We start from the raw sequence: 15,488 nt of genomic DNA on the forward strand, positions 1-15,488 counted from the left end.
ATTTCAATAGTGGTACAAGTCCATTTTTGTTCATTCTGAGATACAGAGTCTTAAAATTAAATGAGCACTGAAAAATCTGCAGTTAAGATACCAGAAATATTCAGTTATATTTACCTGAATATTTCTGGTATCTCAAGTGCAGATTTTTCAGCGCTCATTTAACTTTAGGACTCTGTATCTCAGAATGAACAAAAATGGACTTGTGCCACTATTGAAATAAGCCCTTCATATGTTTCTAGTGATTTTCTGTCTACTCTAGCTCTACTGTTCCTCCTCGCCTGGTATTTTTAGTGTTCTGTCAAACGAAAGTGCAGTCACAGCTGTTAGGTCTAGAACATGTGCCCGCTCTGGATGCATTTTGAAAGCTCAGCGACACTACTGCTACGTCGTCTTACAAGATTTAACTTCGTGTGTGCCTGACACATGTAGTGCTATTAAAACATATAAACGTAATTCCCTTTAATTTTTTGTTCTATATATTTCAAACCATTTATCAATCTTAACACACACTTACTACAATGAACATGAAGATTGATAAATGGTACTACGCTCATCGTAGCAGTAGAGTCTCGGAGAAGACAACTGCGTATTACCGAAAACACAGAGTGACGCCAACATTAACAATGCCATTCAGCCCTTGTACTGTCGGAGTAGTTGCTAATCGCGTGTTTGATTTCATGAGTTGCCAATAGGCAAGCAATTGTGTCTAATGTGTCCCAAGCTGCCAAGTCTAATGTGTTCAAAATCGACAAAGAATTCACCACTAAGAGCCAAATGAACGAAAAGTGTAAGGAAATGTTAACTATGTTTTAAGAATTTCGTGCCATACGTAGAGTCACCGGTCGTTTGTGATGCTCCTCATGCACAAGACTAGCTTGTTCCATACGGATAAGTACATTCACATACAGAAAAAAACAGAACACCTTGAACGACTAGAGATAGGACGGACATATTCACAGGATATACACGTAACAATCTTCTTCAAAAATGATAAGCATTTCAGTCACCTCGGTTCAGCAGCCGGCCGCAGTGGCCGAGCGGTACCAGGCACTTCAGTCGGGAACCGCGCGACCGCTACGGTCGCAGGTTCGAATCCTGCCTTGGGCATGGATGTGTTCCTAGTTTAGTTAGGTTTAAGTAGTTCTAAGTTGTAGGGGACTGATGGCTTCCGATGTTAAGTCCCATAGTGCTCAGAGCCATTTGAACCATTTTCGGTTCAGCATGTGTCCTGTTGCCAAGTAGGCACAGGGTCCGCCATGGCTCCTGATAACTTGTTCCATGCGCGATGGCATCGACGCATATAAGACGCGAATGGCGTCCTGTGGTATAGCCATCCATGCTGCACTCAACTGGTTCCAAAGTTCATCTGTGGCGGTTGGCATTGGGTCACAGCACTGCACCCGTCGTTTTACCATATTCCACACAGTCTGGTGATCTGACGGGCCAGGGCAAAAGGCTGACATACTGTGACACCAAGAAGGCACATGCTCGTGCAGCAACATGTAATCGTGTATTGTCTTGCTGAAAGAAGGCGTCTAATCTACATCTGCATCTACATGGATACTCTGCAAATCACATTTAAGTGTATATTGGGTTGCAGGGGTTACGACCCCTGGGGAGGTGGGCGGGTTGTATTGATGACGCTAGTATTGATGACTGTGTGCGTTGACCGTATCCTGCTGTGTAAGGCGGGTGACCTTGATTCGGTCTCCTTCTCAGGGTGATTAAAATAGGCAATTATATTAAAGAATTGTTTATTGGGTTGCAGGGGTTACGACCCCTGGGGAAGTGGGTGGGTTGTATTGATGACGCTAGTAATGATGACTGTGTGCGTTGACCGTATCCCGCTGTGTAAGGCGGGTGACCTTGATTCGGACTTAGTCTCTGGCGGCTCTGCAACTCTCACGGGATAGATAAGGATGGTTCTCGGGTAGGACAACTTTATTGTCTGTAATATAACATACAGTCGCCATTGATCTTTATTTTACAATTTCCATTCCCAATTTTAGCCCATATAAACAAGTACTCATCAGCATTTAATTTCTTCTTCTTTCTAGTACTCAACACAAATGGCATACTTGGAACAAGTGTACCATAAGGCTGTTTAGCCAAGAGTCCTGTTGTCTCAGCTATACTCCATGTCTTCCAAGTCAAAATGTTAGCATCTGGAAATGCTTCAAGGCCACCATAATCTGCATGATTGCCACATACAACAGCAAGTGTCAGCCATGTACTACCTCCAAAAACTGCTTGTACATCACATGTAACGTTCAAATGGAGTCCACGAAAAACATTTGGACCTCCAATCAATTGTTGTTTATTAAACTGTCCAGCCAAGTCAATATCAATAGCCTTCAAACTACGATACACAGGAACGCTGCACCGCCAGCGACGACGCCATGCACGTCGCAGAGGCATTGCTGTGGCACGTTCATCGAAAATCCTTCACAATTCTCTATTATTCCAATTTCGTATAGCGCGCAGAAAGAACGAACTCCTATATCTTTCCGTACAGGCTCTGATTTCCATTATTTTATTATGATGATCGTTCCTCGCTATGTAGGTCGGCACCACTAAATATTTTCGCATTCGGAGGAGAAACTTGGTGACTGTAATTTCGTGACACTCTCTCCCCTACTTTGCGATAATACAAAACGTGCTGCCCTTCTTTGAACTTTTTCGATGTACTCCGTCAGTCCTATCTGGTAATGATCCCACACCGCGCAGCAGTATTCTAAAAGAGGACGGATAAGAGTAGTGTAGGCAGTCTCCTTAGTAGAACTGTTACATTTTCTAAGTGTCCTGGCAATAAAACGCAGTCTTTGGTTAGCCTTCCACACAACATTTTCTATGTGTTCCATCCAATTTAAGTTGTTCTTAATTGTAATTCCTAGGTATTTAGTTGAATTTATGGCCTTTAGATTTGACTGATTTATCGTGTAACCGAAATTTAATGGATTCCTTTAGGCACTCATGTGGATGACCTCACACTTTCCCTTATTTAGGGTCAATTGCCAATTTTCACACCATACAGAAATCTTTTCTAAATCGTTTTGCAATTTGTTTTGATCTTCTTATGACTTTACTAATCGATAAACGACAGCGTCATCTCCAAACAACCTAGGACGGCTGTTCAGATGGTCTACCAAATTGTTTATATAGATAAGAAACAGCCAAGGGCCTATCACACTACTTTGGGCAACGCCAGAAATCACTTCTGTTTTATTCCATGACTTTCCGTCAGTTACTACGAACTGTGATCTCCAGTCACATAACTGAGACGATACTCCATAAGCACGCAATTTCACTATAAGCCGCTTGTGTGGTACAGTGTCAAAAGCCCTCCCGAAATTCAGAAATACGGAATCAATTTGAAATCCCTTGTCAACAGCACTCAACACTGCATGTGAGTAAAGAGCTAGTTCTGTTTCACAAGAACGATGTTTTCTAAATCTGTGTTGACTGTGTGTCAATAGACCGTTTTCTTTGAGGTAATTCATAATGTTCGAACACAACATATATTCCAAAATCTGCTGCATATTGACGTTAATGATATGGGTCTGTAATTTAGTGGGTTTATTACCTTTCTTGAATATTGGTGTGGTCTGTGGAGCTTTCCAGTCTTTGGTTACGGATCTTTCGTCGAGCGAACGGTTGTATATAATTGTTAAGTATGGAGCTATTGCATGAGCATACTCTGAAAGGAATCTAAGCGTATACAGTATGGACCAGAAGACGTACTTTTATTAAGTGATGTTTCTTCTCTACTCCGAGGATATCTACTTCTAAGTTACTCATGTTGGCAGCTGCTCTTGAATCGAATTCTGGAAGTTTTACTTCGTCTTCTTTTGTGAAGGCATTTCGGAAGGCTGTGTTTAATAACTCTGCTTTCGCAGCACTGTCTTCCATAGTATCTCCAGTTCTATGACGCAGAGAGGGCATTGATTGCGTCTTGTCGCTAGCATACTTCGCATACGACCAGAATCGCTTTGGACTTTCTGCCAGGTTTCGAGACAAAGTTTTGTTGTGGAAACTATTGTAAGCATCTTGCATTGAAGTCCGCGCTATATTTAGAGCTTCTGTAAAAGATCGCCAATCTTGGAAATTTTGCGTCTGTTTAAATTTGGCATGTTTTCATTTTTTTTTTTTTCGTTGTTTCTGTAGCAGTGTTCTGACCTGTTTTGTGTACCAAGGAGGATCAGCTCCATTGTTTGTGAATTTTACTTGATATAAATCTCTCAATTTCTGCCGATACTATTTCTTTGAATTCAAGCCACATCTGGTCTACACTTATATTATGAATTTGGAAGCAGTGGAGATTGTCTCTCAGGAAGGCGGCAAGTGAATTTTTATCTTCTTTTTTGAATAGGTATATTTTTCGTTTATTTTTGGAGGATTTGGGGGTTACAATATTCAATCTTGGTACGACAACTGTGTACTCAATAATCCCTGTATCCGTTTTGATGATCGCTGTTAACTCAGGATTACTTGTTGCTGAGAGATCAAGTGTGTTTTCACAACCGTTTACTATTCGCGTGGGCTCATGAACTAACTACTCGAAATAATTTTCAGAGAATGCGTTTAGCACAATTTCGGATGATGTTTTATGCGTACCTCCGGAATTCAACATGTACTTTCACCAACATACCGAGGGTAAATTAAAGTCGCCACTAACTACAATCGTATGAGTCGGGTACGTGTTTGAAATCAAACTCAAGTTTTCGGTAAACATTTCAGAAATTGTATCATATGAATTGGGAGGTCAGTAAAAGTATCAAATTCTTATTTTATTCCGATTTCCAACAATGACTTCTGCCCATACTCAATCACAGGAACTACCTACTTCAATTTCGCGACGAGATAAACTACTTCTAACAGCAACAAACACGTCACCGCCAACCGTGTTTAGCCCCTCCTTTCGGAACACCGTTAGATTCTTTGCAAAAATTTCGGCTGAGCGTATATCCGACTTTAGCCAGCTTTCAGTGCCTATAACGATTTGAGCGAGCATCGGTGCTTTCTATTAGCACTTGGAGCTCTGGTACTTTCCCAGCACAGCTATGACAATTTGCAACTGTTGTACCGATGGTTCTCAGATCTACGTTCTTCCTATGTTCGCCTTGCACCCTTTGTGACTGAAGCCCTTTTTGTGTTTCCCCAAGACCCTCTAACCTAAGAAAACCATCGACTTCGCGCCACACAGCACCTGCTACTCGTGTAGCCGCCTCCTGCGTATAGTGGACTCCTGACCTATTCAGCGGGACCCGAAACCGAACCACCCTACGCCGCAAGTCGAGGAATCTGCAGCCTACACGGTCGCAGAATCGTCTGAGCCTCTGATTCAGACCCTCCACTCGGCTCTGTACCAGAGGTCCGCAATCGGTCCTGTCGACTATGCTGCTTTCATCTCGCAAACAAGACTGGCAGCCTTTACCACTACTGTTAGCCGCTCGAAACCAGAGAGAATCTCTTCTGATCCAAAGTGACACACATCATTGCTACCGACGTGAGCCACTGCCTGCAGTTGGCTGCACCCTGTGCTCTTCATGGCATCCAGAAGTATCCTTTCCACATCTGGAATGACTCCACTCGGTATGCACTCGGAGTGCACATTGGCTTTCTTCCCATTCTTGGCAGCCATGTCCCTAAGGGCCCCACAACGCGCATAATGTTGGAGCTTCCAACTATCAATAATCCCACTCTCTGTAACTGCCCGGATCTTGCAGGCTGAGAGGTTTCCTCTGAAACAGGACAGGCATCTAGCTTAGCGACAGTGTCAGCCACAACAGCACCTGGAACCTGTTTGTCAGACTAACTGGGCAAGCCTTACGTGCGGCCCCGTGGGAAGTCTTTCGCCGCCTGCTACGCCCAGGGGCGACTTCCCACTCGACCACAGATGAGGGGTCAACCTCGGTGCGGTTAGTAACTGGGCTGGCTACCAGTGAGGACCGATTGGAGCATTGGACGTGCTGGACTTTCGTTTGATCCCCATAGCCAGCCCACAACAGTGGTGCCCATCCACTGCAGCCTCAAGCTGTGTAACAGAAGCCATCACAGCCTGGAGCTGAGAGCGAAGTGTCAGAAAATCGGCTCGCATCTGCACACGACAATCACAGTCCCTATCCATACTAAAGACCATGGAAAACTAAACTACCCAGATAAACGGACTATCGGCACATGCTGCGGAACTCTACTGTAGATGCTGACGAAAACGTAGGAACTGTGTCTAATGAATTATATTAATACGGAGAGATTCAAAAACCCAGCCAACGAAGCACTCAGGGCCGGCCGCGGTGGCCATGCGGTTCTAGGCGCTCCAGTCCGGAGCCGCGCTGCTGCTACGGTCGCAGGTTCGAATCCTGCCTCGGGCATGGGTGTGTGTGATGTCCTTAGGTTAGTTAGGTTTAAGTAGTTCTAACTTCTAGGGGACTGATGACCACAGCAGTTGAGTCCCATAGTGCTCAGAGCCATTTTTGAAGCACTCAGGTGAAACTAAATAAATCGCCCCTGATTAGAAACTTGTAATATGTCACAAAATCGGTTTTTTTTCGGACACAAACAAAAACTCGAGGACTATGGCTATTAGATATTAAAGTAACACGCAGAAACTCAAGAAACTAAACTATTAAAGCACACAGATGATGATATAAAATTCGCTCCTGGTTAGGAACTCGTAAAAGTCACAAAATCGGTTACTTCCCTGTTGCTGCTTCTGTCTCGGTCGGCTGCTGCTGCCTAACTGACCGTCTGGGGTGTTGAGCAGAAAGGGTATGGCTACGGGTCGCAGGAAGTCATTCATGTAGATCACACTGGTTACAGTGCCCTGGACATGTATCAGCTATGATTTGTGACTGTACCAAATAGCACCCCACACCATAAGGCCTTGAGCTGACGCTTGATGTCTTGTGCGAATGCGGTCACTGTAATGCCGCTCCCCCTGTCTACAGCGAACCAAAATGCGGCCATCATTTTCAAGAAAACAGAGCTCGATTCGTCCGAAAATACTATCTGATGCCATTCCAGTCCCCAGTGACGTCGTTACACACACCATTGCCGTCTTGCATGTTTCTGCACATTCGTCAAAGAAAGGCGCAGAAGGGGACGACGCACACGTAACCCAGACGGTAATAAACGACGACGGACTATCACTCCAGACAGTGTACGATGTGTTACACTGTTTCATTGTTGTGCCAGAGCCGAGGGGGACGCAGATCTACCCTGTAATTCCGTAAAGTTGGTCGGCTTGTTGGTTGGTTAGGGTGAGGGTCCAAACGGCGCGCTCATCGGTCCCACCGGGTTGAGGAAGGATGCCGGCTGTGCCTTTTCAAAGGAACCATCCTGGCACTTGAGTGAAGCGATTTAGGGAAATCACGGAAAACCTAAATTAGGATGGCCTGAAGCGGGTTTGAACCGTCGTCCTCCCGAATGCGAGTCCAGTGTGCTAACCGCTGCGCCACCTCGCTTGGTTTGGATGAGGTGTCGATCTTTTCGGGAGTGGTCTGAGTGGTGTGACCTGACACCCATCTCGTCGTGTTCTACGGCCTTCCGTGAATCATTCGACACACACACCCTCTGCGCTGCCGTAACACTTCGTCCCACACGAGCAGCAATTTCCCGGATGGATCTCTGACGCCAATAATGTACCCTCTTTCAGACTCACTGATTTGATGGTACGTTTCGCGCATACGCCTGCGAGGCATCCTGCACGTCTGCTCGGGAAGTCTCACTGATCCATTACCTTCGGTTTATAGCGACAACGAGAGCCACAGACACATTTTACAGGCAGCTGGTGTTGGAACGCGATACCGATGTTGACCTTGAACCCTCGGGCCGATTGTTCAAATACTAATCATTTCTGCAGAACTTACTAATTTACATGCCCTGTGAATGTGACCATCCTATTTCTAGTCGTGCAAGGTATTCTGTTTTTTTTCTGAACATGAATGTAAATGTTCAGACTGCACTAGTAAACTCTTTCTATAGCATGTACTTGAATTTTCTATCGCTGCTACTTACTCTTTTAGTGATTCAATCGCAGCAAATTTTAGTTTTACAATAATACTTGAATCACAAATAGTGACGTAAGATAGTGTTTACTTCGAGTGGAAACTTTATGCAACAATACCTCAGACATGTACCATGTATTTTCGAGATAGAGTGCCTTGAGTGAAAAATGATGCACAAAAGGCAAAGCTGAATACAAAAAGTAGTGCAGTGTTTCTATTGGACATAAGATTTATCGTCAGCTGGAGGAAGGTGATTCTGAAAGAAATGGCCAAACCAGTGACACTTAGAAGGATTACAGCATATTGTATAAAAATGACGTATACCTAGGCAAGATGAATGTAAATAATTGCCGGTTGCTTATATTACACGTCAGAATTCATATCAGCACAAGGCAGATAACAGTGAAAGGACTGAATAATTTGAAGTTATTCGAAAGGAATTAAAATGATATGTTATCAGTACTCTGTACTCCCGTAAATTTACGGGGCTTTAAGTTCGGAATTTTCCAATCAAGAGTGGAGTTATGAATAGGAGATACGCTATAATCGACTAGATGATGTACTGTAAAGACTTAATGTTTGAAATCCGTTATAGTCAATCATATGTGTTAATAGGGCTTTGAGTAATTCAATCGAATATTTTCTTTTGCAGTTTCAAATCTAAGCTCGATGTGTGGCGATCGATTATGGGCCTTCGAGAGAGTTGTTGGTGCTTATCTTGAGGGATTCGATAACAAGGAAGAACGAAATACGCAAACGAAGACAGAATGTGAAAAACTGTGCTTGTTTGAGACGACTTTCATTTGCAGGTAAGGGTGTATTTCAGCTTGTCTCTTTCTACTCTCAGTAAAACAGTCGAAGTTATACTGAATTTTGGAACCCAGTTGTCATGTGTAATTTGAAAATCTTTATACACCATAAAATTGTACATGGTGCATCTGGAGAGTTCTGTGAATGGTTTCAGAAAATAAACGAAACAAGAGTTACAAACTAAATACTTTTCCTGTTCCTGGCCTTCAGCTCAGCCACCACTAGCTACAACACACGTCTAACACCGATAGTGACAGTCAACAAACGCGTCTTGTGGAATCGCTAAGAGCACCGCGTGGATATCCGCATCATCACAGGAGATGCGATCTGGTGCTATCAACAAGATCCAGAGACCAAACGACTGTCAATGGCATGGTGCTCATCGTCTTCCACGACTCCCAAAAAAAAGTCATCTGACAAATCCATGATTAAGACAAAGTTGATCGCCTTTTTCGGCAGCAAAGGCTTGATCGATCATGAATTTTTAACCGAGGGAAGCAGTGAAAACGATGACCACTATGCCACTGACTGTCATTGGTCTTCAGATTTTATTGGTAACACCGGGTCTCATCTCCTGTAAAGATGCGAATATCCAACAACGCGTGACCACAACGCTTCCAGCGATTACACAAGAAGCGTTTCCTGACAGTTTCCAACAACTTTACAACCAACGTCAGAAGTCTGTTGTAGCTAATAGCGATTACTTTAACAAGGGCCGCGAAAGATATTTCGTTTGCAGCTATTGTTTCTTTTTTTTCTGACACCATTCAACGAACATTTCGGACGCTCCTTGTAAAACACTGAAACAATTTTTTAGTACGTGATAGCGCGAAGAGCAGTGAGTACTTTTGTTGTAGGTTTCCTAGTTTTACATTTTTTATGTGCTGAGATATGCAATGAAACTTTAACTTTAATCAAGGATGTACTTTCTTAATTGGATACCAAGGCCATTGAAAGAATGGAGGAAAGGAGTTACTGTTTAACGTCGATGAAGAGATAATTACGATGAAGGTGAAAATCGGCCGTAACTTAACTATGGTCAGTGCTCTTGAAAACTGGAGTATACAGGTGAAACCTGTCTCCTGCTACAAAATTTCGAAGGTTGTTTAGGGATATGTTTTGAATATTTTGATGTAAAGGACCCGTGGTTTCCTGTGGTTCGTTACAGAGTAAATACATTTCGATGATTTCTTACTCCCGTTTGTATTTGTACCTGTATTGTATTGAAAATATCCGCACATCACTGCAAATGTCGATGTGTGTCTTGACTGGAAACAAACTTGTTCCATTCACTCACGCTGCAGTAATGCTCACTTCACTCTTGCCCCTCCAGCTTGCATTCCGTACTGGTCGGATGTCTCGTGTGTGCTTTTCCGACAGTGTTGCGCTTGCAGAGTGGTTACAATTAAACTTTCACACTGGAGAGGGCGTAGAGCAATAAAATGTTGTGAAAATTTTTGTAAGGACATGCTGAAGAGAAATAACAAGTAAACCAATGACAGAAACACATTTTATTTCCACACGAGAGGATAACTTTTTTCAATTTCGTACCATGTTTACGTTCCAGGTTAAAAACTATGCTCAATATGACAACCATCTGAATCCGCGACAGCCTCGATACCATTTCACAATTGTTCGCAGCACTTTTTGAACTGTGGACCATGGGATGTTCAACTGTCGTAACACTGAAACTTCCTGGCAGATTTAAACTGTGTGGCGGACCGAGACTCGAACTCGGGAAAAGGTCCCGAGTTCGAGTCTCGGTCCGGCACACAGTTTTAATCTGCCAGGAAGTTTCATATCAGCGCACACTCCGCTGCAGAGTGAAAATCTCATTCTGGAAACATCCCCCAGGCTGTGGCTAAGCCATGTCTCCGCAATATCCTTTCTTTCAGGAGTGATAGTTCTGCAAGGTTCGCAGGAGAGCTTCTGCAAAGTTTGGAGGGTAGGAGACGAGATACTGGCAGAAGTGAAGCTGTGAGGACGGGGCGTGAGTCGTGCTTGGGTAGATCAATTGGTAGAGCACTTGCCCGCGAAAGGCAAAGGTCCCGAGTTCGAGTCTCGGTCCAGTACACAGTTTTAATCTGAAAGGAAGTTTCATATCAGCGCACACTCCGCTGCACAGTGAAAATCTCATTCTGTCGTAACATTGCTTTGAAGGTCGCACATCGTGTCCAGCATTCTCAGCCATGGTAACAGTAACTTCTTCAACAATTTGTGGCACAATTTGCCGTCGGTCTCTCCCAGGAGCAATTACCAAATCGTCAGTTAATTCGCACTTCCTAATCATGTTTTTCAACCCTAGTGTGGAAAGAGGACCTCTTCGTACTCCTTCAACGCTTCGATACTCGCGAAGTGTAGCAGCACTATTGCTGTTGCTTCGATGAAACAGCCTTACAAGTAAAGCCTGCTCAACCTTGTCCATACCCATGTCGACTGTCTGCAGCTGTAATCGACACTGATGCCTGTTTTTCAACCCTAAGTCGCCGTACCAGTTGCGGCCCCTAAAGGCAAGTCATGACACTAACACTGCTATAATCCGTTCATCATAAAAATAAACCTGATGTAAACAAACACAAACGCGAAGATTGGTCAGAAGCCGTAGCACACGTACACTGGTGTTGTTACACTCTTGGAAATAGGTCCCACTTATGTATTAGATATCGTATTTCTAAGTTACGTTAAATGAAGCTTTAAGATATTCAAATGTATTAACAGAAATCAACGTTTTTCCTAATCACGCTTTAGCTACATAATCTTTATTTCAAAAATTGTGTACAGTCACAGCCTCTGCAGCGTTGTGCTCTTTTTGTTGTGCTGTTAATGCGCAGTATGAAAATGGCTGAGGCTGCTTTCTGTTCCGTAGTGAAGCACGCGCGTGGAACACGGTTTAAAAGTGCCGAGAAATAGGCTGTTCTTAATGTCTTTCATAAAGTTACGGAGATAATGGGCTTTCAAATTTTCCCTCGCTTGTATACAATACAGTTGATAAACATATGCACATTGAATATGTATCGCAATTGGTAGCGTAATGGAAGAAAATCTCCTCATAACCATTTTTTTTCTCGTTCAATTTGAAATATGTACATCTCGTAATTATAAAACTCAACATCATTTTTTCTGAATAATGCACGTCTTCTTGTTTCTAATTACATATTAGACGCGAAATCCCTGTTTCCATTTCATATACAAACTCTTAATCATCGATGTTTTATGAAAGACTGTTAATACAGGTTGTTTAAACTAAGAAACCATGACAATTTAATTTTTAAGGCAAAAATGAAAAACAAAATCCTCTTTATCCGGACTATGTCAATCATTTTATACCACAGAGGTAGGTAAGTATCGTTGAAACACGAAAAACAATCATTTTCACGGCATCGAACCCATCATGCAAATGCTGCATTTTTACATTTGCTACTGGCCCATTACAATATGAACCCAACAGAACTGATCTGGAGCCAAGCTGCGGGATTTGGCCCGACAAGTAACAAGACTGTTAAGCTGTCAGATGTACTGGAACTAACGCACGCAGCGAAAACACGTCATTGCCGAACGCTGGTGGGATATAGAACGGCTCGTGATAAAAGAAGATGAGAAAATGCTGCGCCTGGTTGGCTTCATGGATTCTGTTGTTGATAGGCTCGTTATCGACGTAGCAGCCGATATTTCCAGAATTGAAATGTATTTCTCGGATTCGGATAAGGAAGGAGCTAAGAGATTACCAGACGACTGACTGTGAGTAATACCTTCAGTGGTTTCAGTATTTAACTATACGGCGAAATCCTTGAATAATGTCTTACATTATACACAGCTTATGCAGCAAAGTTACCTTGTGGTTAAGTCAGGCATTTTCATCATTCTTGTTTTTAATTAAAATAGTACGTTAGCTGAAAACGATAAAGTGTTGCGGTTTTCGTCTAGTCGTCTGAGGAATGTATTGTGGGAGATTTGTAGTGTATTATTTCATTCTGATTAAAACTTAATTGACATGCGAAGCTGTATTGCTCCTCTGATCGTCCATTCTTACGTGTGAACTGCAGCTGGCCACGTCACTGCAGGCTAGCTGTACCAGCTGACCGGCCAGTGCAATCCAAGTTACATGTGCCGGTAAAGCTGTTGTGCCGAATTATCGCTAAGTCGATGTGCGCGTAACGCACAGCACAAAACGTACCTTTATTATCGTACTTGACAGTACTCGAGACAGCTTGGCTGCAGTCCCACGTGAAACGAAAATCCAATAAGGTTCCAGCAAACGCGGAAGAATACATAGTGCAGTGTTTACATCAGGTTTATTCTTCTGATGAACGGATTATAACAACGCCAATTCCGCAGCGCGCAGTGTGACATCACACCTATACAGCTGGGTACCCGTACGGTAAATACCTTTCCGTCTACACTGGCTCAAGTAGCGAAAGTTTAATTGTAACCATCCTGTGCATTAACAGTTATATACAGTACGGGCAGGTGTAGTGATGAAGATTTCAGCGATACGCGCCACGTGCATTGATTCACTACGTGTGATGGCAGAACGGCGCAACGACGCTGTACTGAACTGTTCCCGTAGCGACGGCAGCCACGTCACAATAATTGTGCATCTGCAACAATTTCAACTCTTCATGAGTAAACCTGTCAATGCAAGCCAGCACCACTGAATGCAAGCCTGAAGGAGAAGAGTAAAGTGGCATTACTGTGTCAACAGCAAGTACAGTGAGTGAATGGAACTATTTCGTTTCCAAGACACGCAGCGCATACCGTCGACATTTGCACTGATCTGCAGATACTTTCAGCACAATACAGATACAAAGGTAAATGGGGGTAAGAAATGAAACAAAATATAATTACTCTATAACGAGCCGTTGGGCGACCACGGGTCCCCTGTACCAAAATACACAAAAAATATCCCTGAACAACTTCCGAAATATTGTCGATGGAGTTCGGCTTAACCCTGTACAGGTATGAATATTGTTATAGCTTTCAATGAAAGGGGGCAAATGTGCTTTATTTGCAGGTAAAAACTTTCGGTCTGGTACCCTTTAATGTCCCCAGTTGCCACGTAAACATCTCACAAGGGAGCGAAAGAATGCACGGCGTCGCCTTTTTTGCTTTTTCACAACGGACTGCGGCAGCCGTGACATAACTAAACTTTTCGTTTCAGCTGTTCTAGAACTATTTTAAAGAAAGAACTTCGGCCAATTAAGAAAAAACATGGTTGCTTTAATGTTTCGCTAGACAATAAAATTACGAATATAAGCCAAACAGCAAAATACTGTATCATTGCATACTCTCACTCGCTAAATACCTTTTTTTCTATATTTCAAACAGTTTATCAAATAAAGGGAGAGGCCAATGTTTTGTAACACAAAGGAGTATTTATTGGTCAAGCACATGAGAGGAGCGAAAGCAAGACTCCCTGGAAATTACACACTGGATTTTTGTCCGAATTGTCATTACCAAACTAAGAGTAGAAAATAGAGAAATGGGATGCCGAATTAACCAGAGTGAGGTATAGTTTCGCAAAAAAGGTTTTAATTGAGTGAAAGTAAACAGTTCTATTAAGAAAAACTTAAGTAGTGATTTGAGGAAAATTTTTTTGCCGAATTTCCATAGCCAAACGCAGAATGGGAAGTGAACAAATGGGGATCAGATTAACCGGCGTAAGGTATAGCTTTGCAAACAAATATGCAGTTTCTTGAAAGTTTTCAGGGTGATCAAGAACAATTCAGTCAGGAAAATTATATACTGTATGCCTGTCCGAATTTTCATACCCAAACGAAGAACGAGAAATAGACAAATCGGGATCAAATTGATCGGTGTAAGGTCTAGTTTTGCAAAAAAAATTAATTTCTTGAAAGTTTTCAGGCTGATTAATGAGAACTTAATTAGTGACCTGAGGGAAAACTGCATACTATATTTTTGTCCGAATTTCCATAGGCGAACGAAGAAAGGGTAATGGACAAATGGGGTATCAAATTGAGTAGCATGAGATCTAGTTTTGCAGAGGAAGATTTAATTGCTTGAAAGTAATTAGGAAATTTAAGAAAAGTTTTAAGAGCGATTTGAGGGAAAATTAAAATATTTCACGAATAACTGCCTCTAGCTACGTAAATGATGTGTCAAAAAGTTCATCTCTTCTAGGCCTAGCTGTTTTGCACATTATAAGTTACAGTGCCGTGTCTGTCTGAATTGTTTTATTCGACTCAAGAACTAAACTTAGAACACTTCGAGAACGGAAAACGCTAGGAACGCAAATTGAGGGTCAAAAAGGGTGTCGTTTCAAGACCTAGCTATTTTGCGTGAAAACGTTTCATTTGTCTGCATACTCATAATAATAATAGAATACCGATCGCTATTTTTGTTATGTTTCATGCTGCTGAACAAAACCCGAGAATAAAAAATGAAAAAATTCAAGTGTTTTGTGAAATGTTTTGTCTAAAAGTAAGAAATAAAACAGATCAGCGTGCCTTTAATTGTGCTCGGAATTTTGTACAGCCAAAACTGGTACGGACTGAGAATTTAAAGTTCAGTGTTTAACACAAAATTGTGAAGAGTACTAGAGGATAGTTGTCTGGTGCATTTTCGAGTATCATTCAAAGGCACATCAAATGTTTCTCTAATCTATTTTATTTCTTACTTTTAGACAAATCATTTCACAAAACATTTGACCGTTCT

The 15,488-nt window shown here is 42.4% G+C and overlaps 1 protein-coding gene across 1 annotated transcript in view; it reads left to right on the top strand.

The window, feature by feature from the left end:
* LOC126184487 (uncharacterized) overlaps positions 1–15,488 on the top strand; it is a 514,130-nt gene that overhangs the window by 198,956 nt on the left and 299,686 nt on the right. Inside the window, exon 5 of the mRNA XM_049926880.1 lies at positions 8,659–8,815. Within this exon, the coding sequence (XP_049782837.1) occupies positions 8,659–8,815 (157 nt within the window). The remainder of the gene's footprint in view (positions 1–8,658; positions 8,816–15,488) is intronic.

This window comes from Schistocerca cancellata, chromosome 4 (genome assembly GCF_023864275.1).
Source record: "Schistocerca cancellata isolate TAMUIC-IGC-003103 chromosome 4, iqSchCanc2.1, whole genome shotgun sequence".
NCBI lineage: Eukaryota > Metazoa > Arthropoda > Insecta > Orthoptera > Acrididae > Schistocerca > Schistocerca cancellata.